The 24,183-nt window shown below is 50.9% G+C and overlaps 1 protein-coding gene across 5 annotated transcripts in view; it reads right to left on the bottom strand.

Moving 5' to 3' along the window:
- SBNO2 (strawberry notch homolog 2) overlaps positions 1-22,269 on the bottom strand; it is a 52,653-nt gene extending 30,384 nt beyond the window's left edge. The window contains exons 1-4 of one of the 5 annotated variants that reach the window (XM_063161025.1): positions 22,187-22,269; positions 15,319-15,529; positions 13,958-14,037; positions 8,958-9,081 (exon numbers count right to left, since the gene is read on the bottom strand). In XM_063161025.1, coding sequence (XP_063017095.1) covers positions 8,958-9,081; positions 13,958-14,037; positions 15,319-15,417 — 303 coding nt within the window. In that variant the 5' untranslated portion in view covers positions 15,418-15,529; positions 22,187-22,269. Of the gene's footprint in view, positions 1-751; positions 1,044-8,957; positions 9,082-13,957; positions 14,038-15,318; positions 15,530-18,313; positions 18,563-22,186 lie in introns of those variants that run through there. The other 4 variants (XM_063161028.1, XM_063161026.1, XM_063161024.1 and 1 more) reach the window with 4 other exon arrangements.
- Positions 22,270-24,183: the final 1,914 nt, after the last annotated feature.

Raw genomic sequence — 24,183 nt, forward strand, 5'->3', positions numbered from 1 at the left:
CAGGTGAAGTCTAAATACAGACAGAACAAGCATCCTAAAACTATTTTTTTTTCCATCAAGCCATCAATAGAAATGGTTTATTTTCTCACAATCCAGACACTGAGGAAACAGTGTCTGCAGAGCAGCTCTGGATGACTGCACTGCACAGCACTCAAGTGAAGAGGGGGTTTTATTAAAAACCCAAAAAACCTATCTGTACACCCAAATACACACCCACAATTACAGCCACACTGTCACCCAAGAGACATTTAGCACCTCAAAAGTGACAGATTAAGCAAATTACTATTCAGGAGTAACCAAATCAGAGCTGCAGATGATCCCTATAAAATCTTTCAGCTGCCAAACCCCAAAATCTGTCTAAATTTGGGACAATAAACTGACAGTGTGGAAGGTTTAGCTCCCCTTGCTTCCTGCAGCCCACATTAATTAACTTTGGAAATAAAAGCCCTCAAAGCCATCACACGGATCAATCCTCAGAGAGCTCCTTCCCTCCAAATTCTCAATAGCACCCAGCAATGCAAGTTCAATAGCACCCAGCAATGCAAGTTCCAGCAAAACAGAAATCACATCTTTGGGACAAAAAAACAACAAAAAAACCCCAAAACAAAACAAAAAAAAATTTAAAAAATCTATTCCCAGTACCCAACATGGAGAGGTGTCACTCCCAAAACTCTGCAGCCACTGCAAAACTGCCCTGGCGACCAAACACACGAGGAATTCCATGGAGGAGGAGGAAAAAATGAGGTTTTACCTTGTAGAGAGATGGGAACTTCAGCCAGAACTGCATTTGGGACATTTTAGAGCAGCATTCGTGGGGCTGTCGGTGCAGGAGGCAGCAGCAGGGGGAGGGTGCCCAGAGGAAAGTGCAGAAAGGTCCATTCACAGCCAGCGCTCATCAGGGGGCTTTAAAAGCCAACATGAAGCAGCCAGAGCGGGGAAAACGGAGAAAAATGGATAAAAATGGAGACTCAGGGCCCGGCAGAGCCGTCCTGAGCCGGGAGATTTGCATAGACTGTTTAGTCACGACGACGAGAGGGCTCTTACTTCCTCTAAGTCCAGGGCTGACTTTCAGGAAATGATGCCTGCTTGGTAAGTCAGTGAAATTACTGGCAGTGCGAGGAGAATTACTGTACGTGGTGTAATCCAACCACAGAGCACAGTAAACAGCTCTGCAGAGCCAGAGCCTTCCAGGCTCCCTCTGCTCCCCTCCACGGCCACCCAAAGGCAGATTTTGTCCCCCTGGAAGCCCCTGCTCTGGGATGGGGGTCCTGCTTTCCTGCCCCTAACCCTTCATCCCCAATTTCAGGGCTCAGGTGCAGTGACAAAGCTCATAAGGAGTATTCACACATTGCTGTCCCCCCTGAAGAACCACGTGCTCTCTTTGTGCCAGATTTTGTACCCCTGGCAGCCCCTGCTCTGGGTTGGGGGTCCTGCTTTCCTGCCCCTAACCCTTCACCCCCAATTTCAGGGCTCAGGTGCAGTGACAAAGCTCACAAGGAGTATTCACACATTGCTGTCCCCCCATCAAGAGCCATGTGCTCTCTTTGTGCCAGATTTTGTACCCCTGGCAGCCCCTGCTCTGGGTTGGGGGTCCTGCCCTCCTGTCTCTACCCCTTCACCCCCAATTTCAGGGCTCAGATGAATGGCTGAAGTGACAAAGCACATGAGGAGCATTCCCACATTGGTGTCCATGTGCTCTCTTTGTGCCAAATTTTGTCCCCCTGGCAGCCCCTGCTCTGGGATGGGGGTCCTGCCCACCCCCCAGTTTTAGAGTTCAAGTGAATGGCTGAAGTGACAAATCTCATGAGGAGCATTCCCATGTTGGTGTCCCCCCTCAGAGCCATGTGCTCTCTTTGTGCCAAATTTTGTCCCCCTGGCAGCCCCTGCTCTGGGTTGGGGGTCCTGCCCTCCTGTCCCTACCCCTTCACCCCCAATTTCAGGGCTTAGGTGAAGTGACAAAGCTCATGAGGAGTATTTCCACATTGCTGTTTCCTCCAGAGCCATGTGCTGCTCTCTTTGTGTCAGATTTTGTCCCCCTGGCTCTGAGCTGGGGGTCCTGCCCTCCTGCCCCTAACCCCGATTTCAGTGCTCATGTGAAGCAGTTGAAGTGACAAAGCTCATGAGGAGTATCCCCACGTTGCTGTCCCCCCCAGAGCCATGTGCTGCTCTCTTTGTCTTTGGTGTCTGCCCCACCCCAAGTGGTGCCTTTAGGAATCCAGAGGAGTGGCCCATTCTCTTCCCTTTCCTCCCTGGGTCACTGTTATTTTGCCTCCTCTTTCCAAAGCTGTCCCCTTTTAACTTTTAACAGTTTTGGTAACAGAAATAAAATGCTGGTGGGGAAGAGAAAAAGGCACAAAAAGGGGGATGTAAACTTAATGAAGGTCTCCTCCAACACTGGAGATGAAAGGAATTATCCAATTAATAACCCTCTGGAAAATCCCTGGGAACTGTCATGTTTGCTTTGGGTGCAAGAGGCTCCTGTTTGCTCTTCCCTGGCAGGACTGGTGGCTCTGCCCGTGGGGTCAATCCCAGTTTGCCCAGCAAACCCAGCAGTGCACGTGCTGGGAATGGGGAGGGAGAGGAGCCCTGACTGCCCTGAGTCTCCCCATCCCTGCTCCCACAACTTCCAGGCACCCACAGAGTTTCAAGGGAGCACAGCTCATCTCTGCTCCACATTTGAGGCAGAATTCAGCGCCTGCTGCTGCGGCTGTCACCGCTGAGCTCCTCTCAGTTGTGCTGGGAACAGCTGGAAAATCCCATTTTATCAGGGACTTCTCAAAAAAAACAGAGCTTTGGCCTGAAAGAAGGCACGGAGGTGAGCAAACAAAGCTCTCCAGGAGAGAGCTGAGTGAGAGAATTCTGCTTTGTGCCATCAGATGAGGAAGGACGATGGGCCCCTCCAAGGAAAACTCACAGGTACTGAGGCTGGAAAACCACCCAGAGGGCAAAAATCTGCAGCAGGACTCGTTCCCAAGGGCAGAACCCTCTGCAGCACCGTGGCTCCACAGGGACTGAGACACCAGCAGCGAGGCTCCACATTCCACACCCAGTCCAGGAGGTTTGTTCAATAATCAAATTGAAAGAAAAGCACCTTTTCCTTGGCACAATGCAGCTCTGGCAGGGTCTGCAGTGAGGAATGGGGCTCCCAGGAGGAGCTGGAGCCTGGGCTGGGCTCTCCCTGTTCCCAGGACCCACCTCAGGCTGCAAGCAGCACTTCCCTGAGAACCAGCAGAACGTCTTGCAGGGACTACACTGACAGCAGAATTTGGTTTCTGTGGGCAGCACAAAGGCTGAGGGTTCTCAAGGCTGCTGCTCTCTGAATTTGCTGTATTTAAGGGCAGGCTCTGCTGGGGCAGGTGCTTTAATGACATGTGTGGAGTGCAGAGGCCAAATTAATTTCTGTAATGTCTTAATTAGCAGCTTGCTGCGTGACCTTGACTGAACCACTGTGTCCTGGCTGAGTCAATCAAGGGCTGGCAATCTGTGCAACCTTTGGAAGAGCAGGTGGATTATTTCCTCTTACTTTTCTGTCAAGAGGGGCAAAATGCAGCCATGAGAGAACCTGTGCTGCTGGAGGAAGTGGGAACACAGCTCAGACACCCAGGGCTGCTGCATTGATTTTGCAAGACCACAGCAGTTTAATCACCAAGGGGAAGACAAACCACTGTGGAACCACCACCTGGAATGTTCCCAACCTGCCTCCCTGCAAATTCACCCAAGAACACGTGTGCTGACAGACAGGGACAAGGAAAGCAGGATTATTCCAGCTCTCACATCTGAATTTATCCCCTTCCAGCCAAGCCCAGGGAGTTGCTGTGCTGGGGAACTTTCTGCACCCCCTGACTCAGACCAGCTCTGCTTTGAATTAAACATCTATTTTCAACCACGTCCCCGTGGTGTGCTATTGGATTCTATTAGCAGCACTTTTAAGAGCTCTGAGCCTTTCAGACTGGCTTTTCCCACTTTTGTTGGCTTTGGCAAGGGAGGAGGCAGGGAATTGTGCCTGCCAAGACCCTCAGAAGGCAGATCCCCATCCCTCCTGCCAGGAGTGGGCATTGCTGCTTGGAGGCAGCAACACAGATGAAAATTATCAAGAGTAGAATGTGGTGGGGATATCTGAGCCCTCCAGGCTCTTTTACCCCTTTCCCCAGGGCTCTTTTTCCCCTTTCCCCAGGGCCACAGGCACCTGAGGGGGCTCCTGCAATCCACTGACAACAAAAAAATACCTCAAAAACCAAATTACACCTCCCTTCCTCCAAGGGTGCCTCAATTGGAGCACCCCAAGCCTCTGGTCAGTGCACAGTGAATTATTATAACCACAGCCTTTTCATTTTCCTTACCCCAGGGCTGCAGGATGTGTCAGGTACCTCAGGCAGAGGGGTTATAAAGTGTTATTGCATCAGCCCAAACCCCAAAGCTGCAGTGCAGAAACAAAGACATGAGCATGCAAAGCCACTTGTTCTTCCCAAGGCCAAGAGCCAGGTAACTGCCTGCAAATGGGTTTTAATGTCTGTGTTCCCTGTAGACATAACTCCAGGACAGCAACAGAAGTTCCAGGATGTTTCTTATTCCAGGAAACTCTTGGTTTCAGCCACAACCAAGTGTTCCATATAATTTAATAACTGTTGCATTGATTTCTCCTAAATCACCACAGCTCTGTGCTCTCTGCAGCACTTCTAAAAAATTAATACTTTTTTTAAGAGCAGGTTAATTTCTCCTCCTGCTTTAACAAGGAAGATTAAGAGGAGATTGCAAGGGGCTGGTGGTGGTGAGGAGAGGGCTGGTTTATGATTAACACACGTGCTCAGGAGCCCCCATCCAGCCCCCAGAGCAAACAAGGCTGTGACTGCATCTTTACAGAATTACTGAGGAATTACAGAATTGCCTGCCTGGGAGCAGGCAATTCCTCCTGACCCACAGGATAAATCCATCTGGACTGAGCTCCTCCCTCCAACCCACATTTTAAAAAGGGGACCAGAATTCCTCCCAAAGCACCCAGAGCTGCTTCACTGAGGAGAGAAGGAGGATCTGCACACCCACCATGTCCCCAGCTCCCAAGAGCTGCTCCCCTTCCCATGTTTATTTCTCTCAAGTCAGCACAGGAGGTTTCTGTGTGTTCAGCAAAGTCCTCTTCTAGAGCCACAGGTAGCACAAAATTAGGCAAAGGGAACACAGACTGCCAGCAAAGGCCATAGCAAAGAGCTCAGAGGAATTAGGCAGAGTCTGTGTTTCAATTAATTCTAAACTGACCATGGCAGTGAAGTAAAGAAAAATCTGTGGTGGCCAAGAGCAGCAGGGATGCTCTCCTAGAGCAGGATGCTTTGACTCTGTAAGGATCTGGGGACAGACACACCTCACAGAGACAACACAGGCCAGAGGATAAGTTAAACCCTCCTAATTCAATGATTTATTATGGCAATTAACAGCTCTCACCATCAGTGTCACAAGACAGCACCACCACAGCCACGGTGCCTTTGCAGAGCTGCTGCCCACGAGTGCCAGATCCCAGCTCAGCAGCACCTGGGACTGCAGGAATAACCAGCAGGAAGGCAGGGAAGCAACAGAAACCAACCCCTGCTTCTCCCAGGACTGTGATTTGTAAGGACACGTGGGCAGTCCGTAGACTTTTCCACAAGGAGATGGCACCGTGTGGTTGGGATGAGACTTTGCCTGCACACAACAGTTCCCAAGACCAGAAATGCTGTCAGAGCCAACGTGGCCTCCCAGAACTATTTTCTGAACCTCCACTCAAGCCACTTGTTTATATAAAAAATGCCAACAGATCAGCAAGGATGAATCACCCCAGGAGCAAGCCAGAACCCTATTGTGCAGGAAACAAATTCAAGTTCTCATCAGGCTGTTCTGGCCATGCAGCGAGCACCTTCCCTGCTCAGCAAGGTGAATGGTTCAACCACAGAGAAACTCCCAGAGCCTTTAAAAAATGTGGCAATTCCCACTCTCAGTATCCCCAGGTCAGCAAAGACTTTGCACTCTGCAGGACTCCCAAAACAAGGAAGGATGATGAGAGGAAATGCCAATGCCAGTGGAAAAAGCACCAGAACTCCCACTCTGAACTCTACAGCATATGGACAATCACTGCCACCTGTAGCCGTGATATTTTATGAAAAATCCTTTCCTTAGGATTTTTCCTCCTGAGAAGCTGGGAGGCCTCAGGAACAAAATGTAAACATTGATTATCTGCTGCTGTGGAATGCAACACATCTGTGATTTGTCTCATGTGGTTGTTTCTAATTAATGGCCAATCACAGTCAGCTGGCTCGGATTCTCTGTCCAAGCCACAAGCCTTTGCTATCATTCTTCTTCTATTCTTAGCCAGCCTTCTGATGAAACCTTTTCTTCTATTCTTTTAGTATAGTTTTAATATACTATATATCATAAAATAATAAATCAAGCCTTCTGAAACATGGAGTCAGATCCTCATCTCTTCCCTCATCCTCAGACCCCTGTGAACACCCTCACAGCCACCAACAGAAAGGGTTTGCTGCACAAATGCCTCAATCATTTGCTCTTTAGACCTTTCAAATCCTTCTTCGTTATTCCTCAAAATTCTGGATTCTGCTACGGGAGCAAAGCCAAGAGAACAGCCTGTATATCCACGTGTGGAGGCAGCACAAGCCCTCACACAAGCACCTGATCCATTTTGCCTGCCCAAGAACCACAGACTGGATCAGGAATCTCTTACCAGCACCTTCAGCAGGCTCCTCATGCTGCCCCTTGGGCTCCACTGCTCTGTCTGGCATGGCTGGACCAACCTTTGCCACTCCTACCATGGCAGCAGGGAAGTTTGGAGGAGACAGGTGCTTTCCTGTACAGCCACCTGGAAATATGGAACCACCCAGCTGCTCCCACCCCTCCCTGGATGGAATGTTTCAGCTTCCCTGGTTAAATGTTAATATTTAACAATTTGGTGTCTGGGACAATGAGAAAGCACTCAAGTGGGAAACACTGCTGAAGAAAGAGCTGGAAAAGCTTCAGGAAACTCCCAGGTGGCTCCAGACTGATAGCACTGTCTCCAGTTTGAGATCTGGTGCTCTACCAGAGCCAGGCTCCACCTCTGGCTCCTGTGAGCAGATCTGCAGCTTTTCTCTGCATGGGCAATGCCTGATGGCTCAGAGACCCCTGGGGTTTCTCCATGTCAGTGCTTAGTGCATCCTGCTCAGAGTGAGCACAGCAGAGACCATGCAGGGTGCTCAGAAATGCAAAGCTGAGTGTTCAGGAAGGCTGACCTGGCTCCATACTGCAGAATGAGCTGCTACAAGATGACTGGAGCTTGAAATTTCTCTTCCAGAGACAGCCCCAGAGGTGAAATAACTGAGCACTGTCCCTTGGCTCCAGAGAGCTTCAGCTTGGAAAACAGAGCTCCAACAAAGCCTGATCCCCTGTTCCTCAGTGTCAAGGTGACACGTCACTACCCTGTTACCTGTGCAATCTCCAGGGGGGCTCACAAAGCATGGAACAGGACAGGAGAGCACCATGAAGCTGCTCTGCTCCTCCTGGGAGCACATGGTGGTACAACAGCCCAGTGAAGGAACTGGTTTGGATGTGTTAGGTTCAGCCCAAACAAAAGCCCGTTTGCCCAAAATCAACTCACTCCCATCCATGGCTTCCTGTCCCAAAGGATAAGAGCAGCACAAGAATTATTTCTTGCTCTGGGAATCATTTGAGGTTTGCTTTGTCTCAGAGCTCCCTGCTCTTTTCTCACCCAGCCAACACAAAGGATCTCCTTCCACAGAGAACCTCCAAAAATCTGCTCCTCCAAGTTGGCTGAGATCAATTTCTGTGATGCAGCAGGGAAGGAAGCTGACTGACCACTGAGATACTACAAAATACATAAGTTAAAGAAATAATTAAGCTCTTTTCCCGTTGAACCCATCAGCCAAACCCCACCAGACCTGGAGGTGAGACCTGTGGCAGGGACCCCTCTCCCCTTCCCATCACAGCCCCATAAATGGTCTCACAAGTTGATGAGATCACCTTTCTGCCTTGTTCCTCCCACAATTAATTCTGCAGGAGGCAGAGATCAATGCTCCTGTGATTTAATTATTTATCTGGTTTAATCCAGCCAGAAAACCTTGCCCAGTGGCTGCCCAGGTGGGTCCCTGATGTGAATGGGATGGGGGGGACCAGTGGCCACCCCAAAAAGCACAAATCCCCAGCACTTGCACAACCAAACCTGCAGAAATCAGAGCCCCAAGGAGGGGGAAAACCACTATTTAGCCATAGCAAGAAACCAAAAACACAACAAGGAGGGAATTAACACATGAAAGGATATAGCCTGTCCCTTCTTCATTCCAAAGTCAGCCCTATCATATCAACCACCTGCAGTTTTTACTGACTAACCTTACCATAAGATGTTGCCAAAAGTAGTGCAATGTTCCAAAACCTCCATGGAAAATGCTCCTTCGCACCCAGAGAGACCCCCAAGGTGAGGGAGGTTTGGGTCCCCAGAGATGCTGAGTGACTCTGGGTCACTGCTCATTGCTCCCACGTTTCAGCTCTGCAAAAACTGACCTGGCTCCACTCTTGGAATGCTAGTAACTGAGTTGATGTAATCCCTAAATATTCACTGTTCAGGAATCCACCACTTGTAACCAGTGAGGAAGAACACGCAGCACAAGAGAATTTTGGGAGGGAAATAACCAAAGAGTCTGAAGCGGGTTCAGTTCACACTCTGGGACCTTCCTGCAGCCCCCAGCACCACCAGTGTTTATGTCAAACAATCCTTTAAAAAACAGAAGCTGTTTTACCACAGAGAAGCTCCTACCAAACCTTTCAAATTCCTGGTTTCAGAGGACTGATCCCAACTGCACACAATTCCTCTCTGGGGCTGGACAAATTTATCACCCATCTCTTCATTTTCCCGAACACTGTAAAGCAATCCCCAGCACTCCAAAGCTTCATTTTCCCCCCAAAGACATCAGGAACTCTGCACTTACCTGAGGAAAATCCCCATTTTTTGGTAAGAAGTCAGTGGGGTCCACAGCTGCATAGTTTGTATCCAAGAAATGTTGTCTGCTGATGGAATCCATATAAAAATCCTGAGGGGGGCTAAAATATTGCCTGGAAGGAAATGGGAAAAGCAGTTACTCCCTGTGAATCCCCAGAATTTCTCAGGTCACTTTAGCTTCTGAAGTGAAGGTGAAACTTCAGTGAAGCTGAAACTTCAGGATGTCACATACAGGAGAGAGATATTATTGGGTATTATTCAGAAGAAAGAGGGCAAATTAATACCTGTACCAGTTGTATCCCACTTCCCAAACTCAGCAGTGTAAGAATGCTGAATTAAGACCATAATTCTTAATTTGTGTACACCAGGAAGGACTTAATAGATATCAATGGTCTGCAGTACCCAATATTTCAGCCCTGATGACAAAGCAGAATGGAGCCCTGGGATGGGTGTGGTGGACCTGCCAGTCACACCATGTGAGGACAGGGAAACATCACAGCTGAATGCCAGTTTAGGCCACAAAACCCCCAAAACAGCCTCACAAATCAGCTCTGACAGGGAAACATCTCTGTTAACCCACCTGGACAGGCAGCTCAGAATGGAGGGGCTGGTGACTGGGAAACACAGACAGAACTGTTACCCAGACAGAGGAACTAGGCATGTGAGTGGTGTGTGAGTTCAAAAGCAAGATCAGTGCTCAGCTAACCAGGGAACAAAGCACAGATCCTGCCTGCTGCACCTGGGCAGGGCCATGCCAGCTTCCTCCTGCTCCCTGCATCCGTTTCCTCCAGGCAGCCAGGGGCAAAATCTGCCAGGAGAGCAGCCAATTTCCTTCCTCCTGCCCAGGAGCAGCTCCTGGCCTCTGCTCCACGCCACCTCCTGGCTTGCACGAGGCTTTTCCCTCTCCTGCAGGAGCAAGGAATGTGCTTTGTAATCCTTCCCGTAAGGGGCCGTGCTCCTGCTTGGGCGAGCGCCATGGGATATCCACCCCAGCTGGGTGGTTTCCTCTTTCTTCACCCTGGTGCCCAGAGAATCCAAGGCCAGAAACTTGAACAGGGCTCTGGGAGAGGGAGAAACGGAGTCTGAACAGAATTCCTGCCCAAGAGCTGGGAATGCCAAGCTGCCAAAGGATTATTAAGCAATTAAGGTGCCGTGCGTGGCCAGCGGCTCGTTAACACAGCTGGTGAACATTTACATGTGGATTTATGAGCAAACACAGTTATCTCCTCTGATAAATACATTTTTCCTGCTCATTTCCCATCACTGAAGGCAAAACCCTCAAAAATTAACAGCTCTTTCCTCCTTTTCTGTGCTGTCACAGTTTTACCTGCGACCCTCTGTGACCACAACCCTGCTCCCAAAGTCCAGCCCTGATTGTTGGCTCTTTGTAATCCACCCAAGGAAATTAAAATCTGGGCATAAATTCTGGGAATTAATTATTTCCACACAGGAAAAGGCTGGTTTAAAAGGCTTTCAAAGCAAGGCTGCTGTGGTCGTCTCTCACACGAGGACACAGCTTGGCCAGCATCAAGGAACTAACCAAGGAATAGGAGAACTATTTTTACTGGAAAAGTGAACACCCTCTCCTCTTCCCCTGGACAAGGGTCAGTCAAGGTAACAAGAAACAGAGCAAGAGAGCTCCAACCTCCCTGGCCTGCTGTGGAATGACCAGCTCTGCTTGGCATTTTGTTACCCTTAATCTTGGTATTCCAATCTGCCCACATGAGATGCCCTTGGTTGCTGCAGTTTGCAGGGAGAGCCCACAGCAGCTCCAGGCACTGCTTTGAGATCCTCCTGGAAAAGCCCCCAAATCCCTTCAGTACCTTTAGAGCTGGGTTTTACCTTCCCTGGAGTCAGAACTCAAAGCTGTCTCCTCTCATTTGCAGGGCTGGCACAGAGCCATTGACAAGTTTGCTTGAAATAAACTGAGATAAAAAAAGGCTTTAATTGGAAGAATCAGGTCAGTGACCCAAGCTGTGATCACTGCCCTTGTCCCCACCTGCTCAGCCTCTCCAGGGCTCAATTCCTGGTAAACTGCTCTGCTGTGGGTCAGCAGCTTCCCCCAGATGCTGAGGGGCTTCACTGGACAGCCAAAAACAGCTCCAGAAAGGAAATTGGAGCTGGTTTAACCACAGCAGCTGCCCAAAGAGGAACGCTCCGCTGCAATTCCGCTGCATTCCAGCTGCTCACCCAGCTGCTCATCCCAACGAGCATGACCAATGCACCCAAAGCCCTTCTGGCCCCACAGTGCCACTCCTCTGAGACCTCCATGTGTGTTTTGGCCAGGCTCCATCCTCTGTCCTCCACTCAGAGACACAAACTTCTCATCCCAAGCCAGTGGAAGATCAGGGAGAGCTGAGAGGCTGCAGGCTGCCTTGGCACTAGCCTGGTACTTTCCTTCCTCATCAGACACCAATCCATGCTTTTCAGAGCCTGCTTTACTATTTCAGCTCCATGCAGAGGTGGAAAAGGGCATAAAAACAACAAGAAAAGTGTAAAAATGGGGACAAAGTTTTGCTGCAGCTGTGATCTGCCCCAGCCCCAGATTCCCCCCAGCCAGGAATGTGCTGAGCCTCTCATCAAGAGAAGCTGAGCTCTGCAGGGATAATTTCCTCAGAAAAGAGCTGAGCTGCTGCTCTTCAGAGCTCTGACCCTCCCTGGTTCTTTCAGGGAGGTTTAATACACTGTTGACATTTGTCAGGTTAAGAAAATCTGAGCCCAAGAGGCCACATGTGGGGTCTTCTAAAGAAATTCCCTAGCATGAAAGTGAACTCTTGAAAAGAAACAGGAAAAACCTGCTTCAGGATAAAGGTGTTGCTATGAGAATAAGCCCTGTCCAAACACAGCCACTTGCAAATGAGATTTCTCTGCAAGGATTCTGAAGAAAAACGTGCACCACCTCTAATGCCAGCTGCATTTTTTCATGTTACAGCATGGGCTACAATTACAACTGCCTTTAAAATCCCACTTTTCAATGTTTCCATTCCTTCCAGGATTCCTACCACTCACCTAAAACAGAGTCAGTGCCATTCTCAAATACAAAAAGCACAGAGTTGTTTTGTTTTTTGTTTTTTTGTTTTTTTTTTTTTTTTTAATGTGAAATGCAGATATGGAACATCTCACCTGAAAGGTGATTTTTACATTATTTTTACACCTCCTGGGGTATGAAGACCAGGAAGCTAAAAGTGTAACTTTGGCTAAATCATTCCCTATTAAATCATTACTACAATGGGGCTCATTTCCAGAAGTAACTTCAGGAAAGGCAGCAAGTCCAGGTTTGTGTGAGACACAGGCATGTCCTTGCAGGATTGGGCTGTTCCCGGCAGCGCTGGTACAGGAAGAGAATGAGGGGCAAAACCAGAACAAATGGTCAAGAGGAGAAAAAAAAAAAATGCAATAGATAAACACAATCTAATCTTGTGGTTCAATGCAGCAAAACAGAAATTCTGTTATAGCTCTCCGGAGGATTCACAACGTGTAATTTACAGGAATCCTGCTCAAAAAGCACAGCCCCTTCCAATCAGCCAGGCTGGCCAAGAGCAAAGGGCCTGAATGGATCTGAGAAGGCTCCTGTGGGGAGGAGCTGGCACAGCTCAGCTCCCTGAGCACCTGTGGGGCAGCTTCTGGTACCCTCTGATGGGGAACTGCCCTGTGCATCCACCCCACAGCTCCTGCTGTGCCCAGAGGGGACCAGGGCAGCAGCACCACAGGGACACGAGTGCCACCAACCCCCTGACAGAGGGGCTGACCCTCACTGCTCCTCTCTGCCTGCAACTCACACCCTCCCAGACACGGATCCTGTCACAGATGTGTTTCCATGAAAAATCCTTTCCTTAGGATTTTTCCTCCTGAGAAGCTGGGAGGCCTCAGGAACAAAATGTAAACATTGATTATCTGCTGCTGTGGAATGCAACAGGTGCATGTGTGATTGGTCTCATGTGGTTGTTTCTAATTAATGGCCAATCACAGTCAGCTAGCTTGGACTCTGTCTGAGCCATAAGCATTTGTTATCATTCCTTCTTTTTCTATTCTTAGCCAGCCTTCTGATGAAATCCGTTCTTCTATCCTTTTAGTATAGTTTTAATATAATATATATCATAAAATAATAAATCAAACCTTCTGAAACATGGAATATCCTCATATCTTCCCTCACCCTAGAACCCCTGTGAACACCACCACAGGATGCCACCATGAAGGTGCCAAAATCCCTTCAGGAGGGAGGTCACATTAAACCCCCAGTGTAATGCCAGGCACCTGGAACACAGTTGTTAACTCAGGATGTCAAATTCTGCTTTTTTCAGTTCTCCTGCCTCCCACCTCTGACCTAGATAAAGAACACATCCCGTGTATCCCTGCCACTCCCTGGATTCACAGAGACCAAAGGAGCCATGGATCAGCCTCCAAACCCCCAGCCCCACCAGAGTCCCCATCCAAGTCACCCAGTGATGGCACAAGGCCACTTTATGTTGCCCAAACATTTGTCATATCCCACCTTGTGATGAAGGTTCATTTTAAAGGGAAAATGGAAAACATAATTTTTCAGTACAGACATGACGTGGCTGTTAGTGTCAGTCACTTCCAGTGACATGGCAAAGGATTTTAACGTCACCCAAAACCCAACACCCAGTACAGGTAACATCTTCCTGCACATCTGTGCAAAGCCAGGGACTGCCCAGTGTTTGCTCAGTTGGATCTGTTAAAAATTCCATTAGTGTTACAAATCCAGGCTAAACCAAAGGTCTTTCTCCCTTCCTGCAGCCTCCAGGTTTAACAGAAAACAAAACTTTTTTCTCATTTTTAAAAACAAAAAGCTGTTTGCTGCTGCTCCCAAGCTGCAGCAGTGTCTGAAATGCCACAAGATCAGTGAGTGATGCAATTATTTCCCCAACACATCGTGAAATAAAGTAAACATGGAAAGCAGCAAAGAAACAGTTGAATCACGGGGTGTGCAAGAGCAGAGGGGATTAGACAAAGGAGAACAGCACTCACTGGTTTTCACTTGGGAAAGATGAGGTTGGGAAAGAGCCTGGGTAGCAGCTACTCCACGAGTCGGCGGCCAGCATGGAATTCTGCAAGCAGAAGGCACAACAGTTAGAGCCCAGCAGAGACCTGGAACCATTACCTGGGGCTGCAGGCCCATGGCTTCCCTCCCTCAGTGCTTCCCAGAGGCACAGGTGGCTCCTTGTCTCCCCAGCAGGACTCCAGTTTCAGTTTTGGAACCCACTCCCCTACCACTGTCCCCTGTCCCCTTCCCCAGCCCTTGCACAAGACACTGAAGGGACAAAGGAAATGGCATCAAGCTGTGCCACGAGATGTTCAGGCTGGAATTTATTTGTGGAAAGGGTAGTCAGGCATTGGCAGGGGCTGCCCAGGGAGGTGCTGGAGTCCCCATCCCTGGAGGTGTCCAAGGAAGGGCTGGATGTGGCACTCGATGCTCTGGTGTGGTGACAAGGTGGGAATCAGTCACAGATTGAACTTGATGACCTTGAAGGTCTTTTCCAACCTCAGTGATTCCATGATTCTGTGATTCAGTCTCTGTGGGATGTCAGCACAAACCCAATAACCTGAAATTGGCCGGCAGAGGTCACATCCAAAAATGTCCTTTTGTGCCTTTTGTCTTCTCACTTCCCTGAAGAGTCTCCAATTAATGGCAAGGTCTTAGCTCAGCTCATACCAATAAAATCAAGGAGAGAACACAGTATCCCCTTACTCAGCTCCACAGCAGCCTTTAATCTGTTCTTTTTATGCCCAAAGCAATGAAACCTTGTACTTGAAGCAAAGGAACTTGGGCCTCGCTTGAACTTCTGTGTCCCTGCATGTGACACATTCCAGAGTTTGAAACAGAAAGAGAAAACTCCAGGAACACAACAGCTATTTTGGGACATGGTTTGGTTTTTGCCCTGTTGGACAAATGCATCAGGAACCTGGTCTGGTTTTAGCAACTATATCAGGACAAATACAACTTATTTATCTCTGCTGCTCGGGAAACAAGGACGGCTGGACCCGGGCACAGATTCACACGTCTGGCAGAGATGTGCTGGGGTAGGAACAAGGTCTGATAGAGATGTGCTGGGGCAAGAACAAGGTCTGCAATCCTGATCACATTCTCTCAGTCTCTTCAGTCCTTCCTCAAGGAGCTGGCAGCCAGAACCTTTCAGAGAGGCTTTGTTTTAATCACAGCTTTTCCCTCCTCACCTCAATCCCTCGACTCCCTGCGCAGCTGCCTGGAAAGCCTGGAAATTGCTGCTGTAAACACAAAGCAAGACTCCCAGGATGTACCAGGCCAGATTGCTGTGCCCAGACCCCTCCTGGGCACAGCCTCCCCCTCCCCAGGATGTGCAGGGCCTCACCTCCACGTCGGGCACGGCGAGCTGGGAGCGGAGGCCGGGGATGCCGCGGACGGCGTCGCCCGGCTGCTGGTGCTGTGGGAAGCTGTTCCCCCCATCCATGGTGGGGTGAGAGCATCAGCCCGTGTCCTGCCTCATGGAGTCCTCAGGAGGGTGTGGAGTGAGTGGTGGCAGCGTCTTTAATTGTGCTCTTCACCCTGCACCATGTCCTGGGCTGGGAAAGAAAGGCGCTGTTTAGGTTTTGTCAGAGGGGAGGTGAGGGAAAAAAAAAAAACTACTTGTGGGTTTAAACATAGCTCAGAGATGAGCAAACAGCCTGTGAAATGCTGCTGCCTCTTCAGAAAAGAGAGGGTTTCATGGGAAACAGAGCTCTGCATTAGCACCACACCAGGAATTCACCCAGGTTGGAACTGGAACACACCTCTCACACCAGGAGCCCTGCAGGTCCCTAAGGTCACCCACAGCTGGGCTCAGCCTGAGGAATTTCCTTATCTAATGTACAAGAAGACTCTGCACTCCTGTGCAAACTCATGGTAATCAATTCCCCCAAAATGCCTGTTTTCCTGAAAATATGCTCTGGAGGTGGGACACTGCTGAGCAAGCAGTGAACCCTCCTCTCCCACCCTGATGCACTCTGGGGTCTCCCAGCTCCAAGGCAGATGTTTGAACCCTCATCTCCCATCCCATGGCACTCTGGGGTCTCCAAACTCCAAGGCAGATGTTTGAACCCTCATCTCCCATCCCATGGCACTCTGGGGTCTCCAAGCTCCAAGGCAGATGTTTGAACCTTCATCTCCCACCCTGATGCACTCTGGGGTCTCCAAGCTCCAAGGCAGATGTTTGAACCCTCATCTCCCATCCTGTGGCACTCTGGGGTCTCCAAGCTCCAAGGCAGATGTTTGAACCCTCCTCTCCCACCCCGTGGCACTCTGGGGTCTCCAAGCTCCAAGGCAGATGTTTGAACCCTTTTCTCCCATCCTGTGGCACTCTGGGGTCTCCCCAGCTCCAAGGCAGATGTTTCTGCACCAAGACCTTTCCCACAGCAGTCAAACCCAACAATACCTCATTACTCATTTGAAATTAATAGTATTAATGCCACAATTTCCTGAATTTATCAGCTTCTGGCACTTTCCTGGCAAAAGGAGATCCAGTGCAGGAGCATTGTCCTGGCAGGATTAATCTCACAGTAACACCCTGCCTCCAGTGCACTTCTCAGTCAAAACCACCAAACTGATTAATTTTCTTCTAAATTCTCCACAATCCCACAAGTAACCAATTTCCAAATGGATTTAATGCATTAAAACAAAAAGGAGATGGTGAAAGCAACCTATACAACCAGAGGAGCACAGAAAAGCATTCACAATATCTTCATTTCTACTGAATCTTTCTTTGTCACTTCCTGAGTAAGGGAAGCTGAGTAAATCAAAGTGGCCAAAACCTCTGGATGGAGCAATCCAGCCACACACAACACCTACAGAGCGCAGAGCAAAGCTGTAATTTAAAAGAGCCACCTCTGATCATTCAGGACACACTGTTTGCTACAAGGAATATTTTTGAAAAGCCATTTCTGACTCTTTTAAAAATAAGTGGCCCTGCGGCGGACAGAATGACTGTGGCGTTTGCGATGGAAAGTGAAATTAAAGTGACTCTTTCTGCCTCCCCGTGGTGCCACAGCCGTGCCAGCAGTGCCCTCTGGGCAGGGCTCATGTGGGGGCTGCAGGGACCACCCAGGACCCCTAAGCCTGATCCTACAGTGGAGTCACAGGCAAAGCCCCCAAGTGCCCAGGGTGTTCTGTGTGAAAAGCAGAGTTCAGCAGTCACATCCCACCTATGGAATGCTGCGTGGAGCTCCCAAAGGGATTATTTGGGTTTTGGTTTTCTTGCAGGGAGAAGGTCACCCTTTTCTATTTTGCAAAAAGATTCTCTCCAACTCCCGCTCAGCTTTACCCAAGCCAAGGCTGAGGTTTGCTGATCTCAGGGTCAATATCACCAACTGCTGTGTGTCTATAAAACCCTGTGACTCTTCCTTACAGACTTCAGGGGTTTTGCTGCTTTTCTTTTTTTTTTTTTTTTCTTTCCCCTATTTGCAACAGCTTTTGAGAGGAAATCAGCAGCAGTGATTCCCGTAAGAGCCATAGCAAATACAAATATACAGCTTTACTTACATATCCAAAGGAACTCAGGAAGGGTAAAATCAATATCAGCATCCCTCTGTGCCTGCTCTGCATTAGCTTGTGTCTCACACCACCAGATCTCACTGGTGAACCCTGCAGAGCAGAGGCTGCCTCTAAAGCAGCAGCAGCTCCCCAGGAAAACTGCACAACAGATCACACCCCACTGGCAAAACGAAGGAAAACTGCTTTGCAAGAAAGCTAGAATGCTCTGAGCCTTGGTTTGTGGGGGGCTGTATTGCAAATGCAAAATATAGCCAAGCATTGAAAACAGGGGGGAAAAAGAGGCACCAAGAGACCACTCTACAGCTGATACCATTCCAGCCACATTTCAGTCCTGGAAGATGCTGAGGGAATTCCTTACCAGCACTTACTGGACACCCCAAAATCCAACCTGCACCTGCCAAATCTTTGTGCTGCAAAAGGAGTTCCTGGTGATGAACGTGGAGCCTGACCCAGCTCTCACTCTGAGCTCATGTCCCAGTGCCAGGGGCTGCTGTCCAGTTTACACTCCCAAATTCCAAGGAAAAACTAAATAAAACACTAAATCCAGAGTCAGAGGCTTGCATGAGCCCGAGAGGACAGCAGGACAACACCCAGCACAAGAACAGAGAAGTGGGAACAGCCCTCTCAGTCTGTGCCCATCCCACCATGCTCCAGGCAGCCACATCACGGAAAACCATCAAAATCAGCAAGTTCCAAAGTGCTTCCACTTCCACATCCCATCCTGCTGCTGTGACAGTAAACACTGGTTACACAGAGGCCCACACACGTGAGAGCGCCACTATAACAAACTTTTAAAAGCGATTTTCCACCGCTTCTCTTACCAAGCAAGCAGCAGCTTCCGCTGTTACGGCAAATCCCCGGAGAGGAGGCTCCAGGAGCCAGCACTGGTGTTGGGAGAGGCTGGGAGAGGAAAGCCCAGCCCTCAGTGGCAGCATGCAGAGACTGTTCCCAACTTCAGCCACTTCAGTCTCATCTCCTTGCAGCAGCGATCCCCCAGAGCCAGAGGGAAGAGGACACGACCCTAAAAATCCCACAGGACATTTTCCTTGCTGGCCGTGCAGGCCAGGTTTGAAAGTGAAAGCAGCTCCCTGCACAGGATGACGAAGCCCCGGAGTGATTTCATCCTATCACTGAGCTCCAGAACAGTTTCAATATTCCAAACAGTTTGCTGTCAGCACAGGGACTAAGGAGCAGCTCCAGCCTGGAATTTCTCTGGAATTCATCGTGTCTAGAGGTTACAGAGCACAGCTTTCAGCTTTTAACAGCTTGAGCTTTTTAGGCATTTCTCAGACCAGCGCTGCAGCAGGAAAATTCCAATTGGGAATACACAAAGAACTGCTGTGCTGTAACCAGGATGGACAGAGATGGGAGTAAGGGCTTGGATCACTGATAACTGCGATCAGCAGAGGTGAAAACAACCCAGCAAAGTGCAGCCAGCACTTCCTCCCGTTGTGTTCCACCCTTTGTTGGTGTATTTTAAATTGCCTCCATTAAAGGAACACAGCCAGAAACCCACAGACGTGCCTGGAGCAGCGGGAGCTAAACCTGCCGATCACGAATTACCACGCTGGGGAACAACAAAAACACCTTGGGAACGTGATCCTGCTCTTCCTCCTGCTCAGGGATCGGCTCCCCTCACCCTGCCCACCCCTACAGAGCAGAGGTGGAGCCCCAAAGTGTCCCCACCTTGCTGCACCCACCCGTGAGCCCCCCAGCATGGGCGCCCACGGGAATTCTGCGGGATGTGGCGGCCCCAAAGAAATGGGAAGTCAACCCCACAGAACTCTGAACAGCCAGTTTTACTTCTCAAGCACCCAGGCACCTTCAAGTTCCTCTTTCATGCTTCTCCTTGACGTATATTTGGGAAGTTTAGACCAAACAAGCAGATGGGAATAGGACTCAGTCCCGCCACCAACACAAAGGAGAAACACCAGAGCGGAAAACGCGTCTTATGGGTGATGAAAATGGAATTGCTTCAGGGCATCCTAAGCCAGCACTTTGAGCCACCCTGGTCTCCTGGGACACAGGTATTGCAGCCCTGGAGCTGGGCACAGCACTGCCAGGCTCCAGGGCAAACCCTGGCATCACCTGGGCACCACAAGTCAATGCTGCAGCATGGAACAATCCATGCAACAATTAACTGTGGGAATTAGTCTGCAAGGAAAGGGAAGGAAAATCTGGATCATTCCAGAGATTCTTGCAAGAGCTGTGGCAGTGCAGGCAAAAGAACAAACCTGCCCTCCAAGGCCAGCAGAGTTTCCACAGGGAAGAGCTGGATGCTTCAAGCAGTACTTGCTGCTCCTCGTCTGACAATCAGACCATACAGGGGGAAACCAAACAAATGCAGCTTTTTGGAGGGAAAAGTTCCTTTTAGGAGAAAATATTAACTGCCACACACAGGTAAATTCCACCTATCCCTGCTCTTCCACCTGGAAACACATAGGATTATTTCTGGACAGGGCAAAAACGCCTCCCAGACACCACCCATGCTCTGCCAAGGAACTCAGCACGTTCCTCTGTAAATCCACCCAGCATCACCATTCCCAAGCCACAAACACATCCCTGTAAGGCAGAGGCAGTGGCTCAGACACCAGGTCCACAGAACATTCCCAAAAGCAGAGTTTTGGGCACCTCCCAGCACGAGGCACAGCCTGAGCAGGGCACTCGGAGCACTGGGGCTGCTCCCCTTCCACAAAGAACCTGGCTAAGCAAGGTCAGAAGCCAAGAAAATGCAGGTCCCAAATTCTTTACACTTTCTCCCCAGTTTCTCTCACAAAAAGAGAGAAACCCTCTCGGCCTGAGCAGGTCCCAGTGTTCTGTTTCACACAGAGCCACTCATGGTAGGAAAACCACTTCAGGACATCAAAGCCAGCTTCCCTAAGGATTGGGGCAGCCTTAAGGCAGACTCGACGTGCACCTGCTCTGTGAGAGGCGTGTGTTCACTTTGATCACACCCACACTTGTGCAGATCTCGATTGTGCAACCCAAAAAGACTGAAGAGTTTTAAGTTTTAAACAGAAAAATGTCTCAGGAGAGTATAAACCTTTCGTGAAGGATCCAGAGTCTCATGGTGACAAGTCACAGCACGGTTTGTTCCTGTGCAGAGACCTCCCAGCAACATTTGAACGAGACAGGTACAGGCTTATTTTAGGAAAATGAGGGTGTAAACATCCAAAAACCAGACCCCCACGAAGTAAAGAGCTTTTGGCAGAGATAGCAGAGCTCAGGCTTCCAAAAGCTCCAGCTGGCAGCTTATGGAGCTCTGCAAAACCTGGCAGTGCTGCACGGGACACAGAGCACTCCCAACCCCACAGCAACAGTGTTAGCACATCATTTTCCACTTAAACATTCCCAGCACCAGCTGCTCTTGGTTCAGCCATTCCTGCACGGCTCAGGACGAGCTCGATGCTCAGGTGACACCAGGATGATGAGCAGCAGGAACAGCCCCACAGAGGCACACAGCCAACACCCTCCCGCCCTCCAGACTCACCCCAGGGCCAGTGCACAGAGCAGAAAACCCTCTGGGGTTTGGATCCCAGCTTTGAGATGCCAGTGCTGAACCTGCAGGACCTGCCCTGCCCAGCCTATCTCGTTCTCACTGTAAATTGAGCCTCTAAGGGGGAGCCACAGTCCTTACACTGGAACTTACAGTTACTCTGAGGAGTTTTAGAGCTGGCACTAGTATTTATATATATATTGCAGAGGCTCTGAATTGGGCCAGCAGAAGCTCAGTGCATGATGAATTCATGGCTCCACACTGACAGAGAGAAGTTTGGATCAGATATTAGGAAATCCTTCCCTGTGAGGATGCTGAGGCTCTGGCACAGGCTGCCCAGAGAAGCTGTGGCTGCCCCATCCCTGTAAATTGTAATCCTGGAACCCAAGGCCAGGTTGGACAGGGCTTGGAGCACCCTGGGACAGTGAAAAGTGTCCCTGACCATGGCAGGGGTGGAACTGAATGAGCTTTGAGATCCTTCCAACCCAAACCATTCCGTGATTCTGAAGAGGGAGTCAGAAACACGAGGGGGAGTCAGAAACACGAGGGGCAGTCAGAAACACGAGGGGCAGTCAGAAACACGAGGGGCAGTCAGAAACACGAAGGGCAGTCAGAAACACGAAGGGCAGTCAGAAACACGAGGGGGAGTCAGAAACACGAAGGGCAGTCAGAAACACGACGGGGAGTCAGAAACACGAGGGGGAGTCAGAAACACGAAGGGCAGTCAGAAACACGAGGGTTCGCTGCCTGTGGCCACCCCGGCTGTAGCGGGACCCGGCTCGGACAGGGTTGGAGAGGTCCGGGCTTTGCCGGGATCGCGGTTCCAGAGGCTCCGCAGCATCTCGGGCTCTCTCCCATGCCGACACGCGCTGCCGGTACCGGCACAGCCCCGGGCGGTCCCGCCGAGCCCCCCCCGGCCCCGCTCCACACGCGGGACGGACACGCGTGGGGGACACGGGTGCCTACAGCGGCAGCGGGGCCGTCTCCACAGGCTGCTCCGGGCCCGGCCCGAGCCCCGCAGCCCCCGGACTCCCCGCGGCACCGACCGACGGCTCCTGGGACAGGCCCCGCCGGGGGCCACGTCCCCACCGAACCCCCCAGCCCGGCCCGAGCGGGCCCGCGGCCCCCGCCCACGGAGAGATCGGCCCGGAGGGGAGGAAGCGGCGGGTCCCGGGGGCAGCGAGCGGGCGGCCCTCACCTGTGCTCGGGGGTCGCGGGGCTGCCGGGGGTCCCGGGCGCTCCGGGGCTCAGGCTCCCGCCCGGCCGCCGCCGCCTGGCGCCGCTTCCGGGTCCGCCATGTTGGAAGGGCTACAGAGCTTCCGGGGAACGGGGAGGCGGCGACCGGGCGAGGACCGGGAGCGGGGAACGGGAGAACCGGGCCCGGGGAAACGGCAGAACCTGGAGTGGGGAACGAGGAACGGGAGAACCGGCAGTGGGCAGCGGGGAAAGGGAGATCCGGGACTGGGGAACGGGAGAACAGGGAGTGGGGAACGGGAGAACCGGGCCCGGGAGGAGTGGGCAGCGGGGAACGGGAGAACCGGGAGTGGGCAGCGGAACGGGACAACCGGGCCAGGCCGCGGAGCGGGAAGCAGGAGAGGCAGGGCTCGGAACTCGGTCTCGGTGGGAGCCGCCAGGGCGGCCCCGAGTGATGAACGGGCAGCGGGCCCGGGGCCGAAGGAGCCCCCGAGGCAGAGGGAGCCTCCGGGGCCGCCTCCCCCTGCCCCGGTTCAGGAGCGGGCGCTGCCCCCGGAACGGCGGGTCCAGGTCCACACCCGGCCCGGGGGCTCCCGGGGGGCTCCCGTGGGTCTCAGCATGGCCCGTTCCCACGGGCTTTGCATCGGTGTGCTCGCCTTTCATCCCACATTGATCCACCCATCCATCCATCCATCCATCCATCCATCCATCCATCCATCCATCCATCCATCCATCCACCCATCCCAGGATGGGATGGAAATAGGAAGCAAACCAAAATCTCGGAGCAGCCTTGGCTGTGCACACCATCAGCACCATCAGACTCCCGAGCAGAGTCTGTCCAGTGCTTTTCCTCTCAAAAGAAAAGGAAATTCCTCACTTTTCCTCCCTGCAGGACCAGGGCAGCAGCTCAGCCCACAGAGGACACAGAAGAGCTGGAAACAAACCCTGAGCAGCTTCCAAGGATTCTGCCCACTCCCATGCCACAAAGTCCTGCTGCAGGAATTAAAAAAAAATCACAGGGCTGGAGAATGACCTGCTCTCACCATCCCAGGCTCCTCACTCGTTTTGCCCACACTGGGCCTTTTAATATTGTTAATTTCCCATTGCTTGCATTGGATTCATGCCACCTTTGCAGTCCCACAGTAAGAACGAAATCCCAAGGGGTCACACAGAAGCCTCCTGGATTTTTACACCAGCACAGCAGCAGCCAGAGGGAACTGATTTATCCCCAAGAAGGGAAGTACTGGCAGATGGGAACCACATTAACACCAGGTCCTTGGGAATTTTGGGTGTGTGCCAGAGGCAAAGGGGGAACCAGGAAGGTCTGTCACAGTCCCCTTCTTCCCCTGCTAATCCCACTGCTCCCATCCTTCATTCATTTGCATATAGTAATTAATCAAGCCAATCCTGTCACGTTTTCCAACATACACTTCTTACAGAGATCCTTTTAAATCTTTATTTGGTGTTACACAAATATAAATAAATAAGCACAGTGGGAGAACACACAGAGATCCATCGAGCACTGAATCTGCCTCCTCCCAGAACCACCAAACCCAGTTTTCCCTTACCAGGATCTCCTCCTCCTCCTTCCACCCTGTGTGAATTGTGGATCCCAATTCACACAGGAAACCCTAATGAAGCAGAAGTGATGCTGGGCTGGGAGACTGTGCCTGCACTGGTGGGAGATGTGGGGGACATCTGAGTTGTGTCCTGGTCTGTTTGCCCCTTTACAGGAGCAATGTCCCTGGAAAACAGCCTGGCTTCTCCAGGAACAGCCCTTCCTGGGCAGCTGGTCCCTGTAAGACACCCAGTCTCAGAAAATGAAGACAAAGATGGGCATTTTGGGGAGCTGGTCCCTGTAAGACGCCCAGTCTCAGGAAATGGGGACAAAGATGGGAGTTTTGGGCAGCTGGTCCCTGTAAGACACCCAGTCTCAGGAAATGGGGACAAAGATGGGAGTTTTGGGCAGCTGGTCCCTGTAAGACACCCAGTCTCAGGAAA

This window comes from Melospiza melodia, chromosome 7, assembly GCF_035770615.1.
Source record: "Melospiza melodia melodia isolate bMelMel2 chromosome 7, bMelMel2.pri, whole genome shotgun sequence".
NCBI classification, from domain to species: domain Eukaryota; kingdom Metazoa; phylum Chordata; class Aves; order Passeriformes; family Passerellidae; genus Melospiza; species Melospiza melodia.